This window comes from Lemur catta, chromosome 10 (genome assembly GCF_020740605.2).
Source record: "Lemur catta isolate mLemCat1 chromosome 10, mLemCat1.pri, whole genome shotgun sequence".
Lineage (NCBI taxonomy): Eukaryota > Metazoa > Chordata > Mammalia > Primates > Lemuridae > Lemur > Lemur catta.
In genome coordinates this window covers 83,045,938-83,069,997 of record NC_059137.1, presented here as the reverse complement: position 1 = coordinate 83,069,997, position 24,060 = coordinate 83,045,938, and the positions used below count along the sequence as shown (strand labels likewise).

The window sequence follows — 24,060 nt, the reverse complement described above, 5'->3', positions numbered from 1 at the left end:
TCTTGGTTCTTTGGATACTGAGTAATTTTGGATTCTATTCTAGACATTATAAATATATTATACTGTAAGAATTCTGAATCCTTCGTGTTAGTCCAAAAAGCGTTGACATTTTGTTTTAGCAGATAATTAACTTGGTTTGACAAATTGCAGATTGTCACATCTCCAGTTAGGTAGTGGCTCAGATCTCTTTATACCTTAGCTCCTATTCTCAGTCTGCCCCACACGTGTGTGGTTTGGGAGTCTTGTCATTAATTTTGGGAAATTCTCAGTCATTACTCCAAATACTTCTTCTGTTTTCCCTTTCTTCTCCTTCTGGTATTCCGATTACATATATGTTATAACCTTGAGTAGTTGACCCAGTTCTTAGATATCCTGTTTCTTTTCTTTTCCACTCCCTTTTCCTCTTTGCTTTTCAGTTTGGGCAGTTTCTATTCCTATAACTTCAAACTCACTGATTTTTCCTGGCTGTGTCCAGTCTACTGGTGAGCCTATTAAAGGCATTCTTCATTTCTGTTACAGTGTTTTTAAGTTCTAGCGTTTCTTTTTTAGGGTTTCTACCTCTCAGTTTATATTAATATTACCCAGCTGTTCTTGCATGTCATCCATTTTTTCCATTAGAGCCTTAAGTATACTAATCATGGTTAGTTTAAATTCCTGGTCTAACTTCAATATCCCTGCCATATCTGAGTTTGGTTCTGATACTTGCTCTGTCTCATCAAACTATGTTTTTTGCCTTTTAGCTTACTTTGTAATTTTTGGTTGAAAGCTGGACACGATGAACAGGGTAAGAGGAACTGAGGCAAATAGGCTTGGCTTTTAGTGGAGCTAGGAGTTAGGCTATGTTAGGCTCTTACATTCCCCTCGAGGGCAGACTGTTTTTTTGTTTTTTCTTTTAATAGAGGCAGGGTCTCACTGTCCTCAAGCTGGTGTCAGAACCCCTGAGCTGCAGCATTCCTCCCACCTCAGCCTCCCAGAAAGCTAGGATTACAGGCGTGAGCCACCACGCCCGGCCTAGGGCAGACTGTTGTTAAGATGAACAGAATGCTCAGGCTGTACTTTTCAATGGCTACTTTTCCTCCCACACTGCCAGAAGCATTAGGGATTTTTCTCAGATCTTCGCCTTCAGAACTTGGTGGTATTCCTATAGGAAAAAGCTCATAAAATTTGGGGGAAGCCCTAAGAATGGGAGGAGTTTTTAACTCTCAAGCTTATCCAAACCGAGGCTCTAGGAATTTGTCAACTACACTAAATATTTCTATCCTGGTACTGGCTCCAGTGGGAGGATTCTGCTTCTAGGCTTCTGTTCTAACAAGCTATGCTTCACCGTATTAGCCTGGTCTCCAGTTTGGGGAACAGTGATTTGCCCCGTGACCTCAATTAGATGATGGATCTACGAAGAGTTGTTGATTTTCACTTTGTTCGGTTTTGTTCTTGTTGTGAGGACGGGAGTGACGATTTGCATGCTGCTTTCAGGCAGAACCAGACTGGTTTAGGAGTCGGCCGGAGACATGCTGAGTTTTTACACAGAATTAAAGGTTCCACTTCTCTGTTACTTTCCTTCTGGTTCCCCCTCCCCTTATTTTCTGGTGGCCCTGGTTCCCCTGGCCAGCAAGAGGCCTTTATTTGCTTTTATCAGAGTTGCCTTTAGGGGTAGAGCCACAGAAAACCAGGAAACTCACTCTGTGTGTCGGTCACTTGCTCCAAATTTTGACTTCCCTCCAAAGTCTGTTTGCATTTGTTCAGTCTGCAGGACATTCATGCTATAGTTTTTGTATTTTGTCCAGAGTTCATAGTTGTTATCTGTAGACGGCTCACTTGGTTAGGAGTTCACACCTCCATACCATTTAAGTGGAACTTGACTTTCTATTGAAGGGGAAAAGGACTAACATTTGTTCTCCTACCTTGTTTCTGGAGCTTTATATTCATTATTTCATTTAAGGTTCGGAATGACACTGACACTCAGAAATTAAACAACTTGCTCAAGGTCACAAGGATGTAAGTGTTGGCAAACATTAAAACTATTCTTTTTTCTACTACATTATTTGGCATTCCTAAAGTATGAGTAACTGTTTGGTAAGGATTTGGTTTGTATAATACAAAATAAGTCAGATTCCAAATAGTATCTACTAGGAAACCAGTAACATATTGTACTAGGTAAAAAACGCTGAAAAGACATCTAAACCTATTCACTAGGCCGGGCGCGGTGGCTCACGCCTGTAATCCTAGCACTCTGGGAGGCCGAGGCGGGTGGATCGCTCAAGGTCAGGAGTTCGAGACCAGCCTGAGCAAGAGCAAGACCCTGTCTCTATTAAAAAATAGAAAGAAATTATCTGGCCAACTAAAAATATATATAGAAAAAATTAGCCGGGCATGGTGGCGCATGCCTGTAGTCCCAGCTACCAGGGAGGCTGAGGCAGTAGGATCACTTAAGCCCAGGAGTTTGAGGTTGCTGTGAACTAGGCTGATGCCACGGCACTCACTCTAGCCTGGGCAACACAGCGAGACTCTGTCTCAAAAAAAAAAAAACAAACCTATTCACCATTCACAACTTTGATTGTGATTAACTTTACTCACATCAAGATCTCATGACAATAAAATGGCAATTCTGATTGGGAGTAAAGGTTGCAAGGGACAGATTCCAACATGGAAGAGATCTGAGTAGGTTGGAATAGAATGGCTAAAAGATTTTTCAAATGACAGATCAGAGCACAGAGGCACACTACACTAAACTTGACAGAGAATTTAGTCTTGTTCATCTTTATATTTCCTTCAGGGACAAGCACAATGACAAGTATACACAATGCTTTAAAGATACTGAAACACTTAACAGTTTAGATACTTCCATATACACAATGATGAGGGCCTCATTTGTTTTTCTGCAAAAATAAGGTACTGAATAAATATTAATTCCTTTCTCCTCACTTACTTTATATTTTAGATTAAGATTCTGGCAGAAGCCAGCAAAACAATGCCTGACAAGTTTAAAATGCTGAAAACTACAGATTATTTTGGTTCAGGTAGGAGACTTTACCTTTTTTAATCCACAGAATTCAATCCAGTATTTGATCACCACATACCTGTTGTTGTCATTAAATCTTGAATAAATAAATGACACAATCAAAATCAAGTTCAGTGTCACTTTAGAGAGTTTCCAGTATTACTGTCAAGGAAGTAATATACAGGCGACAGAAAAAGGTATTCATGCTACTCTTAAGCACATCCTGAGGAGAATCTCACTGTAAGACAAACACCTATTTCCCTGCAGCCTGACAACAATGAGACAGGATCAGGACACATGAAGAGGCAGATCTCACTCAGTAAGACAGCAGTGAACAAGACAACAGATTCAACTTGCTCCAAGGCTCTTTTAGATACAGGAGTCCAACTGGTTTAGTTCCATCCTAAACTACTCTCTCTTGGATCAAAGTGAATGGAAAATCTCAAAGACTTTCACAGATTCCTACTTGGGTCTGGTGGAAAGGGTTACTTATCAACTAAGAGTTGACTGTTCTCTAACTCTTTTTTCCACCAGGAGAGCAGTCTGGTAGAGATACCTCTCTCTTGGTCCTAAATTCTTCCATTTCAGTACCATAGGCAAAGAAAGCTACCTTTAGGCAACTAGTATACACAGCATACTGTGATCCCTTGGGCCAGGACAGAGCTTTACAAATGGCTTATTCCACTTCAGTCTTTATTCTCAAGGCCTGGCAGATAAAAGTCCCTGCTTAATCTCAATTTATTAAGTATAAAGGAAAAATTCGCTACAATTATTTTTTTATATGTACCCATAGCTAAGAACTGATGTTCTAGAACATACCCTACTTAAATGATGAGAGAAACCTGTGTGCAGTAAGATGAAAAGTAGTTAAAATATCCGATGTGCCAAAGTAAGCTTTTCACAAAGGGAGTCGTTCTATAAAATAAATGTATACTTAACAGTTTATCAAGGTAACACCTAGAGATTAAAAATAAGGTTTTCAAGAGGATGGGAATAACATCATTCTGACTCTTTCAGATGGGCTCTTCTTAAATTTTATTTGAACAAATCAACTCAACATTAATTTATCAAGAAAGTCCTCACATTAATGAATTCTAATCCATCTCAAAGGTAATACTCAAATATCATTCAAGAGGTGATTTTTTTTTTTTTTTTAAAGACATGGGGTTGGAGTGCAGTGGTGTGATCATAGCTCACTGCAGCCTTGAACTCCTGGGCTCAAGCAATACTCCTGCCCCAGCCTCCCAAGTAGCTGAGACTATAGGCATGCATTCCCATGCCTGGCTAATTTTTGTTATTTTTTGTAGAGACGGGGTCTCACTATATTGCCTACACTGGTCTTACACTCTTGGGCTCAAGTGATCCTCTGGCCTCAGCCTCCCAAAAAGCTGGGATTACAGGCATGAGCCACTGCACCCAGCTAAGAGGTAACTATTAAGCTGTGCATCCTGTGCTACAGGTAGCAATCTCAATGCTTCTATTTTCTTTTGTTTTACAGATTAAGGAGAGAAATAAGAGACTAGAAACAGAAGGTAAGTTACAGTGAACCAAATGTTTCTTATAGTCTGTCTGAAGGTGGTATGTAAATTCAAGTATCAATTTAGAAAACTGTACCCAAAGAAAGAATGTACCAAATGATAAATTTAGTGCAGGGTCACAGTTTCTTGTCTGAAACCCTCAGGACCATATGTGTTTCAAAAATTAAGAGATTCTGCACTCTAGAAAGGCAGTAATAGCCCTAGCAGGATACAGGGGCAGTATCTTGAAAGCAAACACATCAATATTTTGGCAGTGAAAGGTACACATATTTACACTAGTAGACGAAATCCATGTCAGTTCTCGTTAGGCATTTAGATTTTGAAATTATACAAAACCTAATTGTGGGTCTGTAATAAAATCAGCATATATAAGCAACTTATATATATATATGTGTGTGTGTATATATATATGTATACATATATATATAAGCAAAATATGTATCATCAAAAAAGATGTATAAGCAAAAAAAATTGTATACCCATGATCCTAGATAAACAGGCAAAAGAGGTTCTTTCCTCTGCTGAAGAAAAAAAATGGCCATCAGGGCAAACACATAAGGTGGCAAACCTCCTTCCTCAGGGCGATCTATACTGCAAAGCTACAAACAGAGAAAAAACGATAAGCATTCCTTTTGTACCAACTTTACATTTACACAATTTGGCCTAAAACCTGTAACTTCATTCTCATGTATTACATGATTTACAATGATTCCTCAGAATGTAACAGCAGGGTGACAAAATATACAACTTCCTTATACTTTTGCAGACACCAAATATTGTGGTTTTTAGTGACAGTTTCAATTTTAAATATTTAATCCTGTTAAGTATACTTACTCTTGAAGGGCCCTAAAATATTATTTGCTATTTCATTTTTTCATACCCACAGTAAATCCATTCACTTACTTAAAACACATGTTCATGAAGTAAAAATGACGCTTCGGTTCCAAGTGCAAGCCAACTTGCAGGTTGGACTTCCTAACCTACAGCCTTACAAATGCATGCTTTGGTCACGAAGGCCATTTGGGGAGTGAATGTGGGCAAACTCATTAGCACTAACAAAAATATTAATAACAACTAAAAAAACATGTTCTACTTTGTGATAAAGCACAAAGTAGTTTTCAAAGGCAGGCATATTGTAATTATCATTCCCCTAGTGAAGAATGGGGCATCCTCTGTTCATCCTGGATCCCAGAAATAGGAACTATCTATTGTTACTACTATACCTGAATCGGTAAAGCTTTTACTTTTTTCTATAAAGTACACACACAGAACCTCAACTTGATAATCATGACTCGACCTTACATTTTGGGGGAATGTTAAATGCTTTCCTGTTTATCAGAGCATTTCAATTGGGGTACTATATTTAAAACATTGTGGAAATGTGAGCAAGAACAGATACAGTGGATACAGTGTCTTTCATTTTTTTGGAGTCTCTGTATGTCATTGGAAACGATATGAGAAGCTTTATCTCAACCTTTCCTGTGCCTAAGAATCACCTTGGCAAACTGGTTAAAATGCAAATTCTTGGGCCATATCCTGTGGGATTTGACCCACAAATCAGATTTTTAATATGCACTATAAATCATTTTGATCTTTTGACCAATATTGTTAAAGTAAAATAGAAACACTAAATTTCCCTTCTGTACATGTTAACGTTTCTGTTCCAATATTCAGATGCCTTCCCTTTTGATGTCTATAAATATGCATCTAAATGCTTAAGATCAAATTAGTGAGTAAAAAAATCAAACCATACTGCTTATAAATACATATAACGTATTCACGCATTTAAAGGATTCAAACTTACCTTTGCCCAATACCTAAATGCAATAACCAAAGGAACCAGCTTCGGCTCTAGTTTTCCGAGGGCAGTTAAATGCTTCGTTGTCAGACAAGCATTTTCATTTCCTGCACTCACTTTACAAACAAGATCACTGGCAGGGGTGAGGGGTGAGAATGGGAAGGAAAAGAAGAAAGAAAAAAAGTGTTATACAGGCCTCAGGTATCTTTTACACCAATAGCTAATTTACACTGATAATAAATACTTAAAAAATGAAAAAAAGCTTAAAATAAAAAATTTACTAACTTTATAGGGCATTTAAGAAATTGGATTTTAAAAAAAGATATGGTAGCTATTTTCTGAGTAAATTTTATTTTGCTGAACTAGAACTTTGTGTTGTCAAACATTAAAACCATTTTGAGGACGAAATGCAAATAAGGAAAATATTATAAAATGTTTCAAATGGGAGCATGATTCACCTTTGTAATAGTACGAGTGATTTCCCAAGAGTTGGAGGAATCTGCCTAATGAAGAATCAATACAGCCCACAAACCACCCATTTACAGTAGTGATAGTAATGGTCTCAGACCGAGAGATACATGGGTGAATTCACACTAACTGTTACTCAGCACTGCCACAAATGCTGCTAAAAACAATGGCAAATAAAGGTGATGGGAGCAAGTAACCATTTGATAAGGCTGTTTTTTACCTAGTTGATATGGGTCAAAATGCTTCCTTCCCACATTTTTTTCTATTAAGTCATTTTATTCTTTTAAAATAGAAGATTTGCCCTTCTTGCATCAAAATGCCAAAAGTATAAGAAGAACGCTAGTGGGAAATATGTGTGATAAGCATATAAAAAGTCTACAATTCTAGAAATTGGACACTAGGATTTAGTAAAGTACTTGTGCTTTTGGCAAGTCAATAGTTAATAAATAAGCAGCTTAAAGAAACAGACCTTTGCTTTTCTCTGCACACCACCACCGGTACCCTAGCATGGAAATCTGCATCAACATCAATAAAAGAGTCTGAAGAAAGCAGAAAAAAAAAATTAAGTAGGTTAATTAAAGCTTTGGTTAAAAGCAGAACCAGATAAAGTACAAGTACCAGTTGTGACTTATCTGTTTGGACTTTTGAAAGACCACTACTAAATAAAGATCTGAAATGACTTGAAAAGGAAAAAAATATCACATTCAAAAATCAAGTAATCATATTAATTAGAATCTTTATTTTGCAAAGCTAATGTTTGATTAGAAAAGACTATATCATTGGATCAGAACATTTAAATGTTTTGTGGATAACATAATTAGAAATATGGATAAGACATTAAAAAACAAAATTGCTACAAAAGCTCCTAAAATGTTCAGTGTTAAAGTATGTATTGATTAAAGTAAAAAAAAAATGTTTAAATGTTTTATTAAACCAAAATAAGAAGGATGGGGCTGACTAATCCAAGGGATGAGCCAGTTTGATGAGGCCTATGTAAAGCACAAAAAGGCACAAAGCCCCAAGTTGGACATTATACTGGACACCTGATAAACCTAAATGGGAACTCAGCATATTCATTAATCAGGGTATTTACCATTAATTTACCATCAGGATATTAATATTTGTACCTATTTACCATTTGTAAAATACTAATTTTAACCATGAAATAAAGCAGATTATCCTTTAGTTTTACACTGAAGAGTAAATTTTACATAGTTTGCATTTCTTAGTCACATCTAGGACTCATTTAACCATCATATATATAGTAACAATATCATCAAGCTAAGAGCTTTACTTACGAAACAGTTATTCTGCATAGAACTACTAACAGGACTCTAACTAGTTAATAATTCATGGGCATTTGCTTTGGTTTTTTGCTTTGCCTATTACTCATAAGTAATTTTAAAAATGTGACTTCCTATTTTTAAGTTTGAGAAATAAGATATATCCAAATTATACACAAAAGAAAAATTTTAAAATGTGGAATTTGGCCTTACCACTGTTCTTTAAACATTCTTGAACAAGTAAGAGGACATCTGGCTGAGACATCTAGGAAATAAATCAATGAATACATGAAATAATCCCTAAGTATTTTTGTTTCACTGATGTAATACAGTCATCTGAAGTTCCCCAAATTGCTTTCCAACTTAGAAATGCACATTGCTACCAGAGTGAAGAAATTAACATTATGCTGTATGCATGTGTCACAGACAGATGAACACCAAACAAGGATGAGCATGGGCAAAAGAGACCTACTACACAGTAAACTACTGATTAACTACTTCCTGAGGTAATTTCCTCTAAGCAAATCTTAAAGTGGTAGCTGGAAGTTTACTGAACTGCTAACATCACCTCTCACTCTGCAAAACTACTGCAATAGACAGCTTACTGGTCCCAGCTCTAGTACTGCCTTCCTACAATCCTTATTCCACATTGGAACGAGAACCATATAAAATTATAAACTGGATTCTTAAAACTCTTAATGACTTCTTACTGCTCTTAGGTCATAACAGAATTCTTTACCATGGCCTACACAATGCTGCACGTGGGGCCCCAGCCTATCTCTCCATCATAATCTCATACTCTTCTTATTCTTGGTCCCTTCACCACATTCATATAACATTTCTTTGAGCTTCTTGAATACGCCAAGCTCCTTATTGATTTAGGTGTTTGCAAATGCTGTTCCCTCTATCCCCTGCCAGCCTCCTTTTCATCTTTTGGAGCTCAGATTAAATGTTTTCTCTTCAAAGAGGCCTTCATAACTTTTGTATCTCTGCACAGTCCTTGTTGTTTTCTACCACTGAACCTTGTTTCCCTGTACAGCTCTCACTATAATTAATTATGCTGGTAATTACTTATCTCCTTCACTAGACATGAGTTTCATGAAAGAGGAACCATTTCTATTTTGTCCATTATAATCCAGTGTAATGCCTACCACACGAAGGATTTAGTAAATATTTGCTAAATGAATGAATACCAGATCAAAATAACTGCTATGGCTGGTAAACCACTGATCAGAATTTAAAGTTAAAAGAATAGTAAGATATATTGGTTAGCTGATCAGGTATCTATACCAGTCAGGTATAAGTAGAATAGTTGGGGCTGGGACCCCAGAATCTGGGTTTTTAACAAGCAATTCAAATGACTGCACATAGACCATAAAGTGCCTTCCAGTTCTTTTTTCTTTTCTTCTTTTTTTTAAGAGATGGGGTCTCAATATGCTGCCCAAACTGGAGTGCAGCGGTTAATCACAAGCATGATCATAGTGCATTATAGCCTTAATCTCCCAGGCTCAAGTGATCCTCCTGTCTGAGCTCCAGAGTAGCTGGAACTACAGGTATGTACCAGTTTTAAAATTCTGACTCATCGATGTCTTTCTGAATCATGTTTAAACCAGAAATCCAGGCTAGGTATGGTTCTTTAAAAGCTTAATTATTTTAACAAAATAAGTACATAAAAAAAGGAAACTCAGGAGCTAATTAAGCTTTCAAGTCATAAATGTTTACATATCTATACTGTTTAAAATCTGAATTCCTTTCCTGCCATTGGAAAGTCGATTTTACTAAGAGAATTTAGTTTTTTTACATTAACAGAACCTAAATAGATTCACATAATTGAAAAAAAAAAGTGTTAGAAGCATAAAAGATCCGTAGAGTAATACAAGTATGAAAATTTTTAAAAATGCTCTGAAACCATAGGTAGAAAGAAGACAAAAAAATGGAAATTTTTGGAAAGAAAACAGTCATTACAGTTAAAGTATTTTCTAATATCTAAAATATATTCATAAACAGTTCACATTTGAAAGAATTTCCATACCACTCTGAAAATCCCAACATTTCATTTTTTACTTACAATGGCTGGAAATTGAATGTCAATGTTTACATCCGAATTTTTGAAACCCAAACTGCTACAGGATGACCCATATAATCTTAGAGAACAATCTAAAAAAATAAATAAAAGTCACAAATAAAGTAAAATATCTCAAAAGTTATAACAAAACACTGCTATTTCAGAAACAGAGCCAATTACAATTATGCACAGTGGCAGGTAGGCTCAGGAGCCTAGCCCTGGCCTGGAGCTGGGAGTGTAGCTGGAATGAAGCTCAGGCTGTGGGGCCACCACTCCATGTCCTTGCCTGCCTGCCCCCACGGCTCACTGGCCTGCCTGCCACTGTGAATGAATAAATAAATAAAACACACAAAAGCAAAATTTTGTTTAGGTCTGGCATAAACAAAGGACAGGAATAGGTGGCTCTTCACTTTTCTCTTAATTTTACTTAATAAGGAAGACTGTATCAACTGTGGTTTAGCTTAATAGCCATTCATTTCACGCAAGTTACAAAACATGTAAAATTCCTATATTATCATGCTCACATTTTGTGCAGAAAACAGTATTTGAAATGACTTTTAAAATGTAAAACAGGATATCTTTGCTTTACATTTATAACCCTGATGCAAGAGCTAATACAAATATTTCTCTTTACCTTTTGGAAAGCAGACATAGTATAATTTATTATAACGAGCATGTTTAAAATAATAATAACAAAAATAGTCTTTCAACATAAAGTTATTTTTTAATTTGAATTACTCATTAGATTATGAACAAAAAGCATTTGACAGAACAATCCCTTTAGAAAAACTTTTGAAAACTAATTATAATATCACTGATATAATTTAAAATGCTACATCACTCTACAGAGGAAGGTGCATGTGTATATGTGTACTACCTATATTTAGGACATTTGTTTTCAATATTTTACTACTGTTGTGCCAAAATATTATTCTTTCTCATCAGAGATTTTTATTTTTTGAGGTTTGCTAATTCAACTGATTTATTTGGGTTTTAATAGTTTTTCATAACAAAGTACATTTAATTCTACACAGCATTCTATAGCAAAAATCATCAAAATTGGCCGGGCGCGGTGGCTCACGTTTGTAATCCTAGCACTTGGGAGGCTGAGGCGGGTGGATCGTTTGAGCTCAGGAGTTCGAGACCAGCCTGAGCAAGAGCGAGACCCCGTCTCTACTAAAAATAGAAAGAAATTATATGGACAACTAAATATATATGGAAAAAATTAGCCGGGCATGGTGGCGCATGCCTGTAGTCCCAGCTACTCGGGAGGCTGAGACAGTAGGATCGCTTGAGCCCAGGAGTTTGAGGTTGCTGTGAGCTAGGATGATGTCACGGCACTCACTCTAGCCCAGGCAACAGAGTGAGACTCTGTCTCAAAAAAAAAAAAAAAAAAATCATCAAAATTACAATTGAGTTTGCAGGAGATACCTATAATGAAATGAGTGGCTTCTCTCTCCTTATTCTTATGAAAGTATACATGTTATAATTACTATACGTATGATCTTTCTGTTTTTATTTTTTAAAAAAAGAGACAGGGTCTCATTCTATGTCCCAGGCTGGAGTAAAGCAGAGCAATCACAGCTCACTGTAACCTTGAATTCCTAGGCTAAAGTGATTCTCTTAACCTTAGCCTCCCAAGTAGGTAGGACTATAGGCACACATCCCCAAGTCTGGCTAATTTTTAAATTTTTGTAGAGACAGGGTCTTGCTATATTGCCCAGGCTGGTCTCAAACTCCCGGCCTAAAGTAATCTTTCCATCTTAGCCTTCCCAAAGTGCTGGGATTACAGGTGTGAGCCAACCTGCCCAGCCTCTATGATCTTTCAGTAGAACAAATAGTTCTAACCCTAGCTATGAATCAGAAGTACTTGTAGTAATTTTCTAGAAGTAGCTGTCCCTGGCTCCACAGATAATTATGATGCACAGCAAGAATTAAGAATAATTAACCTATTCCAATCACTTATCTACACATGAATAACAGGGTGTGTATGTGTATGTGTGTGCGTGTGTGCCCACACAGGGGCAGGGTTTGTTGCTGTCAAGGACTGACAGCAGCTGTGCCAGGCATTTACCGTACCCAGCCTCAAATTTTCATTAAGTAACATACTCCAAACACTATGCCCCTCCAAGCCAAGGATCTAAAATTAAAAATCGGTAGAAGACAGACATAACTTGGAAAAATAACAATACCCATTATAAATTACTTACAAATTAGTTTTCTAAGCTCATTTTAGATGTTAGTATGGTTAAATAAAATCTTGTTTGACATGAACAACCTAAAAATAATTTCAAGATACTTTTTTTGATTTTAACTCAAAATATTGTGTCGATTAAATGGGGAGGAAGGTAAACAAGTAAACAAATGTATACGCAAAAGTCCCATAGTACCCCAATGAGGCATTCAACTAAAGTTCATGCACACAATGAAATTTATAATGAAAACAGGTTTATAATGACAATACACGTGAGAAAATCTTTGTTACCTTGGGGGAAGCCAGGAAAAACAAAAATACAAAAACCAAGAGCTTCAGAACATGGCAAATGAAATTGTATTGGGTGAAAATTACAGTGGTAGGAAAAATGAATAAGGTAATTTTAGATAGCTAAATAGAAAAATCTAGAAAATACCTGGTAACTTGTGTTGGAACACATTTTCCATGATACGTTTAATTTCTAGCCTCTGTCCCAAGTTCTCATTGTGCAAGCCAAACTCCTGTACCACTTTGTCAATAGCAATGCCAATTGCATTTATCTGGGAGGGTGCCGGCGGGGGTAATGTAGTGAGCAATTCTTCCTCCTGCTTCTCCTTTTAAGATGAAAAGTTGAGATTAAAAATGACTTACACACAATTTTAACCTTCTACCATTCACTGAGACAACATCCTATAAAATTTTCTGGAGTCCTTTTCTTAGCCCCCCTTCTCATTTTAGCTGTGTTAGTCTTCATCCTATTAAACATATAAACACTTCTTTATGCCTATAATATGGATCAGTGATAATAGAATGGGCAGGAGGAAGAAAAGAGAAACAGCAATGATAAACTAATTATTTACTTATTACAGGGACAAGGACATATAGCTAGGTCCTATCAATGACTTATGCATCCTGATACTGAAGGAAATTCGTAAGACTGCCCAGCAAAACACATATGACCAATATAAAGTATTCTGGCTAAAATAAATTCAGTAAATAAAGTAGTATAAAGTAGTAAAGTTATCAATTTCATAGCCTTAAGAAGAAGAAAGCCACAAAGATGACAAGTAATAACTCACAGGTAAGCATATTTGTTTGGGTGACATTAAACCTACCTTGATGTTTTTCTTGTGCCTCTTCTCTTTGATATGTTTATGGGCAAATGCAACTGATTCAATTAAAACATCACAGAGTTTGCAGGTGTACTTTGCTGTAGGGTAGTTTCGTGGTCGCTATAATTTGAAAAGATTTGTGTATATACATGAATTCATTTACATGTATATATGTACATAAATAAAGATACGTATCTCCAAACACACAGGTAAACAGAATTAGCCAGAAAATTATTTCCCCCTCAGCTTTTTTTTTTTTTTTTTAAGATACAGGGACTCACTGTGTTGCCCAGACTGGAGTGCAGTAGCTATTTACAAGCATGATCAGTGCACACACTATAGCCTCAAATTCCTGGGCTCAAGTGACCCTCCTGTCTCAACCTCCCAAGTAGCTGGTACTACAGTTGTGCCAACATGCCCAGCTTCTCCTTCACTTTCAAAATTGTTACTTATTATTGTTTCCCTTTACCATTATCCTAATTGTCATTTTAAGTATAACAGCAATTACTCTTAATTCTATAAGATAACACTGAATATCACTTTTAACTTTTAGTGCTTAAATACTGATAGGATACTTTATTCATAAAAGCATGTACTCCCAATTACTAATATAGCTTAAACCAAAACAAGGATTTTAATAAACATATGTACAAAGACGTTACCCTCTTTAGCCTTTCAATGCAGTCTCTTTTCAATCGCTCCTCAGCCTGCTGTAAGCCCAGTAGCTCCTTCGTTGAAAGTACAGACTCATCAATCACAGGGCCTTCCAAGTCTCCGTCCTGCTCGTTTTCCTCATTTCTGGTCCTCCGTGGCTTCCTAGGTCTGGACCTCTGCTTCTTGTTTTCTTAAGTTAGGGGAAAAATATTGTTGGCAATATTGAATAATACCACTCCTGAGTAAAAAACAGAACTTATACCTATATTAATTAAATCATGTGAGAGAATAAATCACATCTGAACTGGAAGCAAAAGGAAAAGTACCTTTCCCACAGACAAAAAGCTTGAATAGTGTATTCAGGAAGCATATTATTAATACCTGGAGGCACTGATCCATAAAAATCATCTTTTTGAAAAACTTAATTATCCTCAGAAGGCAAGCATATTTATAATTTGACTATACTTAGTATATTACAATACATGATGTACATATATCTAATACACTCTAGAATACCCAAAAGTACATTTGTTATTCTGATTAAAACCATACACATTTGCTTTCACTTTTTTATAAGTGAATAATCTCCTATAGGGCAAAAATGGACAATGTACATCTGGAGAACTTAGCAATCAACTATATCCGTATCAGCAGTAAAAAAAAAAAAAAAAAAAAAATCAATCCTTTAGTTGCAAATGTAGCCTTCAATAACACATAATGGGGTCTCTCCATTAACATGAAGTCCAAGCCAAAATTTTATTTACTGAGGACTATTTCCCATTTTATCTTTACTTTTATTTTAGCTTTTTTGAATGGCCTACATACACACTGAGCATATTTCAAAACAAAAAAACAACTGGTAGTTGAAATAAAAGTTTTCTCTAAGTACATTTGTTTTTATAAACTTTGCTGTTAGTTCTACAACCTTCATAATGAATAAATGAATCTGTTCTTTTTTAAAACTTCTAACTTTTCAACCTGTCAAACAAAGTAACTGTGGGATTGAACTACAAAAAAATGTTTTAAATAGTTTTGATAACTCTTATCAAGTTCTGAAAAATGAAGCTATTAGTAGTAACACATACGATTAAAATAAATTAGTCCTTGGAAATATAAACCTACTGAAATGCCCTGCATGATGCAATTCCCCCATCAAGGTTTCAGAGGAATTCATTACTAGTATGGGAAATTAAGGAAGTGTCAGGAAAAACAGTTTTAAAAATTCAATCAAAATGGACTGAACAGATAAAATGCTAAAAGGTAAGTAGTCTTTTAAATAAAAAATTGGGCTACCTTAACACTTCCTTCTTAACACCTGCCCTACTCCCACTTAAATTATCATTAATCTTTTAAGGCCAGTATTCTTGGTCTGAACAAATTTTTGAGATAAGCACTTCTTTTACTTATCGATGTGTACATTTTCACTTAATTTATTCCTAGTGCTTTTATACAGAGAAGTGAATGGCTGCAGAAATTCTGTTGGACGACTATAATAGCAGCTACCATACTGAGTATTATGCAACAGATGTAAAGCAAGCACTGTATATGCACTGCCTCGCTAAATCACTACAGTAACCTGTCATGGATGCTAATATTGTCCCCTTGTACAGATGGGGACAATGCTGGTCTGAGAGAATAAGTAACTTGTCCAAGGAGACATGACTAAGTCAAAGGACTCAAGGGATTTGAAATACAGATTAAAATATAGATGGAATTCTGAAATTCAGCCTTCTATCTAACAATATAAAAACTGAAAAGAAATTACTAAAATCCCTTCTTGGAACATACTCATTCACATCTAGAGTAGACTAGAACAGACAAGGCAATATAACCTTCTGAGTTTCACAGGCTTGCACGGTAAAAACTAACAAATAAAATCTAGCTGGAGGGACTCTTGGAAGGCAAAACTGGGTACTGATGGAAAGAAACTTCCCACAATTACTTAGAGGAAGACTACATGGTTCATTCCAGATTTATTGTAATAAGAATTCTCTATATTCGGCATTCTAAATTTCACATATTTTATTTGCATATCGTCCATTATTCTATTCACAAAGGACACATGTATTTGAGTGGATGTTTTCCAGCTAAGATCATTAATGGCATTGTCCAAAATACATTAAATTGGCAATCTAGGACATTTGAGGGATGAGGTAGGAGTAGTAATATAGACTAAAAAACAGAAGGTAGTACTATATTTTTTAAAAAAAGTAACTCTAACCTAATTTTCATTACATCTTCTCACATCGTTTAATGAGATCCTTTTTAGGATCCTTTGAATGTAGTGCAAAGTTTATACTTTAAACCAATTTTCTCTCTACAGTAAATAATGTTATACCCATGTTTAATACTTCTTTTATGAAGATTTTCAAGGGATAGAAGCTGAATAGTTCATTTAGTAACTGAAAGCAGACATCTGTACTTCATATAGAGAAAACATGCATGATTTTGTATTACCTTCAATAAAGACAATGAATGAAAACGCATTTCCTGTTCAAACATACTTAAAAGCAACTTCTTTATAGTTGTTTTTAAAACCAAATAAATACATATTAAGAGTTTTTTGGTCTGCAAATGGTTCCTTTAAATATGTCTAGTGGCACATTTTTGATCTAATAAACCTTTGTTTTTAAAATGCTTTTCAATATCAACTTCTTTTCTAAAAGACCAACTTTTGGTAACTAAATTAAATGTCCACATCCCACCTGGACACAGTAATACAGAAATACTTAAATACACATAATTTTTTAAAAAGAAAAACAAATCAAGAGCTTAGTTCCCCTCTGTCAAGATTCCAGGTCCAGCGAGGCTGAGTTAATGGCCAGAGAGCTCCTGATTTCAGTTCCACTTTTTAATCTACAACTGTGCATAAGCAGGTCTGGATAAATTTAACCTCCTGGAGCTGCAGCTGCCTAATTTGTAAAATTGTGATTCCACCTTTGAGATATCACAACAGAGTGCCGCATCAGATAACTCCTTCAAGTAATTTCTAGCTTAAAGATTTATAAGGCTAAAGTTTTATCTCTCCCTACTATTTAATTCCTTTATAACAGTTCATTCTGTTTCTGTTACTTGATACTGGCATTTACTCCTAATTTTCCTATTAAAAATATAGAAGAACAGCACATTTTCCTCCATTTAATATTAACAAATGCTTGAGATTTTCATTTTTACCATAAGACCTCCTAAAGATTAAAAAATAATCTTTTTCAAGTATTCTACATGCATATTCACAAACTCAAATAGCTTACAGGTAACATATATGAACTGACCACTGTGAGATAACATGAAGAAAAAAGGCCTCTGGAGATCTGCAAAGTGTACATATTGCCTGAATGCAATTTAAATTAAAAAAATTTTAAAAGTGCTAGCTAGTTTGCAACTCATTCTACATGGCCACTAATAAACGCTTTCAACCAATAAAACTACAAGTCCATTTCTCCAAGTATAATTTTCATTTTCACACTAAATATTGTTTCATTTTTCCCATCCAATTTATAACTTTATTTCATTTCAGTAAATACTATCCATTAGATAAAAATAACATTCCTGTTTATAGAAATCATTGCTACATGGACAAAATCTACTCTTTACCTTTCAGAAAAACATATAAAGCATCACTTTGAGGCAATTAACCAAGCATGTGAGGGCACTTAGAAATGGGTTTTGGTTTTCCTGAAACCAAACAGCAAAGCTTTTATCTGTATTTCTTGTCATGTTTCTCAATCTGTTTGCCATGCTCTCTTTTGAAAAACAAAAATCTTAGGTTATCCTTCTAGGGAGATTGATACACCATCCGAAACACATATCCCTTTTGTGGCAGGAGATATATGTAGTCTATATTGTTTTTATATCAACAAAATTATTTTTTAGCTTTATATTATCATTTATATTATGAACACATTCATTATTCATATACAAAATTATAATCAAAATTTTAAAAATACATACACACCACTCAGCAATTATGATAAGGTCTCCAGGGGGACATAACCACCCTCTTCTATAAAAAGACACCAATGGAAAATATTTACTAAAGTAAAATGCACCTTGGGGCAAAGCAAACTTTTAAAGAGTTCAATATATGAAATGCGTAGAAGTTGCCCAAATACCACGGTAAAAACCCTTAATCACATTAAATAAGTGATCACGTCTTAAAACAGAAAAACTATGAAAAGTTGAAACTGAATTGCTAAAAATAACTAAACTCGTTTGGTTAAAAAGAATAAGACACTGATGACTTAGGAGTTGTAACCTGACAAATTGGAACACATTACCAGGACTTCCTGCTTCCATTTCTGACATAGTTTCAAGGATTGTTAGGTCTTTATGAAACAGTCGTCTTACAGTTCTGCAGCCTCTTGCATCTTGCCATCTATAACTATCTTCAGTTTCTTGAAATGAGTCTTTCCTAGGTCGGCTTATAACAGGAATTCTAGGTCCAGGTTTGAATTCTCTCCAATTGTCTGAATTACCAGTAAGTTCATCGGATAGCCATCTCTTACTCTGATCTTTGTGGTTGTCATTTATCCAAGCAGGTTGACTGTAGATTGGGTTTTTAAATGCATATGGATTGCTGGAAACAGTATATGGTCCTTTCCTGGGGGTATTCCCATAATTCCCTGGTGTCATCTTTTTTTTTGGAAGGCTCTTTTCCATTTTACTGATATGGCCTTTAGCATAATCATCCATTATTAAATAATCTTGTTGGGGGTGACCCCTTCTGAAATCATCATCATCCATAGTCCCTCGGTCTTTCGTGCGCTTCACAAAATAAGGTTTTGCTGTATCTCCCATGGTGCTTGACTTCAATTTTCTTACTTTGCACCTGAAAGAAGGCATTTTGGTGAAACATCAAACTGTAACAAGATATCATACCAAGTACACAAAATGGCACATTTATCATACAGAACCCCAAAAGCTTAGAAGACACTCCTCTTTTCCTATTTTGTCTTTTTATACAATTTCTATCACATTCGTAATAATCAGTACATTACCCTAGAAGTTAGGAGGCTTAATCCTATAATATTCTTCATGAAAAGTAGTACTTCTTATTTAGCATGAAAATTAAATCTATGAATAACAGAAGCTCCTATAAGTTCCAGAACCGTAGCTTAGTAAAATGTTACTCATACCAAATTGGTCGCCTTTTACCTATATAAAAGCGCTTTTCTTCAAAAAAAAAAAAAAAAAAAACTCGTCCCAAGCTAATACTGTTACAAAACTCTTGAAACAGTGTTAAAAAAAAAAAAGCTGGCCTTACTTTTCAGTGTTACACAGTAACCGAAACTTTACGTGAACGAAGTATGCTCCATCTCAACTCCAACAGACCGGCTTCAATCGCTTATGCTACGGAGGGGCTGGGCTCCCGATCAAGGTACCGCTCTAGCCAAAGGGGCTACGTTTCAGACCAAGGGACAACTCCAGTTCACCTCCCCATTCCTCGTTCTCCAACCTCAGACAAGTTTGGTTTTGTTACGAACAGCAATTCTCTGCGGTATGACATTCCTTTTCGATCCCCATTTGACCGCCCCACCCTCGATCTGCCTCAGTTTCCACCCTTCAGAGCCCGAGGCGGAGAAAGAGGAGGCGGCCCTGCACTCCCAGCCACGAAGCCACCGTGGGGACCAGGAAGCAGGAAGTGACCTGCTGCCTCAATGGGGTTCCGGGGCCCCCTGGCCGGCAAAGGGGCCGGGACCGAGTGCCTAGCCCCAAATCCCTTCTTCGGCCTTCGCACAGTCTGACACAAAGTGAAGACGCGAACTACAACCCGAGACCTCAGTCCCCGGTGGCTTGGGGACTCTCCGCTCACTCAAACTGGGGCGAGGAGGCCGGCGGAGGATGGAGCCAACGCATCTCCGGGGCCAGGCCCAACCTCTGCTCTGGAGACCAGGGGACCCCTTGCAGACGCAGCCCGGAAGCGAATCTGGGAGGGACGCGGGGAGAAGACGCCCGGGAGCACTCACCGCCTTCGCCGCGGTCCCCAGCTTATTCCTGTCCCAGCCGGGCTCCCTCTCCGTGTTTTCCTTCGGCCCCACTTCCGGCGCTCAGCGCAGTCTCATTGTTCGTGATTGGGTGCCGGCAGTGCCCACGCCCCAGTGCTCCGCCGCGCACGCCGGAAACGCGCGCAGCGTCCGAAGCACCGCCCACCGCCGCGCCGCCCCGCCCCGCCGCGCCCGGCCCCGCCCAGCCTGGAGTCGCGGGTGTCGCGGCCTTCCTCGTGTCGGGTCCGGCCCGGGGCGAGCTCCTGGGCGCCAGCAGGTCCGCGGCTCAGCGGCTCTTCCGGCGCTCGGGGGCGCGGGCCCGGCCCTCTACCGTGAGCAGCGTACGCCCCTCCTTGTTCCCGGCGTCGGCGCGCCGCATGGTTCCCCTTTGCTGTGGGCGTGGGGGCCAAGCCCCTCTGCCCCGGGGAGGCGTGGGGCGCCAAGCCGCCTGCGCCCGGAGAGGGATGTGGAGTTGGCGGGCAGGCGCAGGCGCCTTCCCCAGCGCGCCTCTGGGCTGGGCTTTGCCTCTGGATGCTCCTTGGTTGCCTCCAGGGGGAATTAAGCCTAGCTCCGAGGCCTCGTAGCGATGCGGCTGTTTTTTCTGATATTTGGAGTGGTTTAATGTTTTAAAGAGGTCGGAATTGCCGACCTTGTAGAAATACCAGCATTTAAACATCCATTGTTGAGCCAGATCTCGATGTGGTCAAGGGAAATGCTTAGCCTCTTCCTTAGATTGTGTAAGGATTAGTTTCCCCCCGCCCCACCCTCGGGAAAGGCAAAGGGGCAGGGCTAGAGCGAAAAGGGTGGGGAGGATTAGTTTTACTTTTAAAGAAATCAGTGTGTTCTGAAGAATATGTGTAATGGTAAAGGATGATCAGGGAGGGTAAAACTTGAATTTTTGAACAAAGAATGCACACCTCAAACCCAAGGTTGCTTTTTCCCGTTTCTTTAATTACTTTGCTTGCTATATGCGGTGTTCTAAATGCTTTCAAAAGCATCAAGCAATTCATAAAATTAGGGAGCGCTGGGAAAATGTGAGTCTTCATTTCTCTACTTTTTTTTTAGAGCATATAAATTTAAATCCATGAGGTTCTGTGGGGCAATGATCTTAGGATAATAATGAACACATGAAGGACTGGCTATTGCCAGGAGCTGTTTTAAGGGCTTTACAAATATTAACTCATTTAATCCTCACAACTTGAAGAAAATATCATTATACCAATTTAATTTTTTATTTTTTTAAAGACGTGACACCAAGCTTAGTGGTTCATGCTTGTAACCACTTTGTGAGGCCGAGGCTGGAGGATCACTTGAGTCCAAAAGTTCAAGACCAGCATGGGCAATATAGTGAAATTTCTCTCCACAAAAAATTTAAAAATTTGAGGGGGCCCAGGTTGCGGGGGAGGACGTGTGGCTCGTGCCTGTAGTCCTTGTTACTTGGGAGGCCGAACCTGGAGGATTGGTTAAGCCAAGGAATTCTGGTTACAGTGAACTATGATATAGCCGCACTGTATTCCATCCAGCCTGGGCTAAGAGCCAGACTCTGTCTCAAAAAGAAAAAAAGAGAGGAAGAGTCCTGGGCTCAAGCTATTTTCCCGCTCGGCTGCCTGGCTACCTGGGAATTCCAATTTTATTTTATTTTATTTGATTATTATTTTTTTGAGACGTAGTCTCTGTTGCCCTGAGTAGAGTGCTGTGGCGTCAGCCTAGCTCACGGCAACCTCAAACTCCTGGGCTCAAGGGATCCTCCTGCCTCGTGCTCTGGAGTAGCTGGGACTACAGGCATGTGCCACCACACCCGGCTAATTTTTCTGTCTCGTTCTTGGTCTCGAACTCCTGACCTCAAGCAGTCCTCTCGCTTCAGCCTCCCAGAGTGCTAGCATTACAGGTGTGAGCCACCTCACCCTGCCCCTCCAATTTTAAAGATGTGGAAAGTTAGCATTTATAGTGAGTAATGGCACTGCTGGAATCCGAACAATAGAGGAGTCTGTTCTTAACCATGTGGCCATACTAAAGGCGATTTAAAACACATTCCTACAATTTTATGTATAATTACTTACTTAGATACTTTGGTTCTGCAAATACATGAGAATCAAACTAATGATGTGTTCGACAGGCAGACATGGTCCTTTATATAAAAGGCCAAACAGAGCGTGGTGATACATGATTACATTTGTTATGGGACAACAGCGTCACCACACCCAAGTGAGTAAGTAATCAGTGTACAAAAGAACTGGTTTAGGGAAAGTCTGCCTCAGTTGCCTAGAGTTCTGGAAGAACAGCAGAGGATACATTTTTTTTAAGGATTTAAAATACTTTTTTAGGTTTCAAAAAGGTGATGTTAAAAAAATAAAATATTTTTATTTGCATTTAGTTCCATGTGTTTCCCCAAAGCCTAACTTCTCTTATTCCAAATTAGTTGCTTTTAAGATTCATCTTGAGGATACAGGAGGCTTTCTAAAATAAGATGCAATACTAATCAAAAGATATTGAGAGCGTAATATACCCTTTTCTGTACATATTATACTGTAATGGAAATTTAAATTGGTCATGGGAATCCTTACAATCCATTTGAAAAGTTTGATTTGCTCTTTCTTTGGGTGTCACTGAAAGGACTACTGAGTTTTTCAGAATCTTTGTGGTGATTACTTTGTGATCTAGGCATATTTCCAACAATTGGGAGCAGAAATGTGGGGGGAAAGGCTGCCCTTTGGTTTGGAGACAACTATACTATAGTAACTTGTTCAGAGGACATTAATATTACTTCATATGTTACAATATGTCTTGTGTCTTGGATCAGAAGCTTAATAGTTTGATACATCTCGACAAGCCAATTTTTAACAAACCCAGTTCCGTTTTTCCCTATAGGGCCATGGAGTCAGAAGTGCAGGAATTATATTCATAGCTTTATCAGCCAATTTTTTTACCACTTTTTTTTTAAGGAGCTTTACTGTTTAAACGCAATGGGCAATGATTTTTATCCACTTTGTTAGTTAAGTCTGTTGGTTCCTCCTTCAAATCTGCCCAGAGTTCAATGACTTCTCATCACTTATACTGCGAGCCACCACCTTTGCTTGGCTGGATTGCTGCAATCAATAGCTTCCACCTTTGTCCTCCAATCTAGTCTCAACACTGTAGCCAAAAAACTCATTTTAAAACCTAAACCAGACTATGTCATTTTCCCCGTCAAAACCCTTCAATGGCTCTTCATTACTCTGGGAGTAAAAACCCAAGTCATTACCATAGTTACAGAGCCCCTCCCTTTGCCTTAAGATCTCACTTCTTATTCTTTTTACTCCAGTGGTTCCTGTCATAGAGCTCCTGAATCCTTGAAATTGCCTGACTGACAGGAGTGCTTTTTGTTATTCATAATGAGCCCCTTTAGTAACTCCCCAGTTTATGCTAATGAAGCAATTTAGGGTGGAGCCCTCAGATAGCCTCAGGATGGGGCCAGTCACCAGAAAGACCAAGTGATTAGAGGATTAGAGGGTTAGAAGCATAAGTTCCACCAATTGACCTTGGGAAGGGGAGGAGGGTTAGAGATCAAGCTTTGTAAGAACTCTTAAAGGAAGGTGCTTGTCCAGAGGGCTTAGAACTTGTGTCCCCTACCCCTATACCTTGCCCTATGTACCTCTTCACCTGGCTGTTCACCTGTATTCTTTATAATATCCTTTATAATACACCAATAAATGTATTTCCCTGAGTTCTGTGGGCCATCCTAGAAAATTAACTGAACCCAAGGAGCGGGGCATGGGAACCCCAGAAACCAGTCGGCCAGAAGTATGGGTGGCTCACACTTGCAATTGGCATCTGAAGTGGGGGCAGTCTTGTGGGACTGAGCTGCCAACCTGTGGGATCTGACATGTCACCAGATAGACAGTATCTGAATTGAATTATAGGACACCTAGTTCGTGTCTGCTGGAGAATTATTTCTATGGGAGTGAAAGGAACTTTCTACCGTCTGAA

At 38.0% G+C, this 24,060-nt stretch overlaps 1 protein-coding gene across 4 annotated transcripts in view; it reads right to left on the bottom strand.

Moving 5' to 3' along the window:
* Window positions 1–20,158, bottom strand: part of TUT7 (terminal uridylyl transferase 7) — a 63,008-nt gene extending 42,850 nt beyond the window's left edge. For 2 of the 4 annotated variants that reach the window (XM_045562191.1, XM_045562193.1), the window contains exons 1-10: window positions 20,077–20,158; window positions 18,388–18,938; window positions 14,119–14,300; window positions 13,460–13,576; window positions 12,781–12,958; window positions 10,154–10,242; window positions 8,299–8,350; window positions 7,272–7,341; window positions 6,341–6,467; window positions 5,016–5,135 (exon numbers count right to left, since the gene is read on the bottom strand). In XM_045562191.1, coding sequence (XP_045418147.1) covers window positions 5,016–5,135; window positions 6,341–6,467; window positions 7,272–7,341; window positions 8,299–8,350; window positions 10,154–10,242; window positions 12,781–12,958; window positions 13,460–13,576; window positions 14,119–14,300; window positions 18,388–18,907 — 1,455 coding nt within the window. In that variant the 5' untranslated portion in view covers window positions 18,908–18,938; window positions 20,077–20,158. Of the gene's footprint in view, window positions 1–5,015; window positions 5,136–6,340; window positions 6,468–7,271; window positions 7,342–8,298; window positions 8,351–10,153; window positions 10,243–12,780; window positions 12,959–13,459; window positions 13,577–14,118; window positions 14,301–18,387; window positions 18,939–19,373; window positions 19,647–20,076 lie in introns of those variants that run through there. The other 2 variants (XM_045562192.1, XM_045562194.1) reach the window with 2 other exon arrangements.
* Window positions 20,159–24,060: the final 3,902 nt, after the last annotated feature.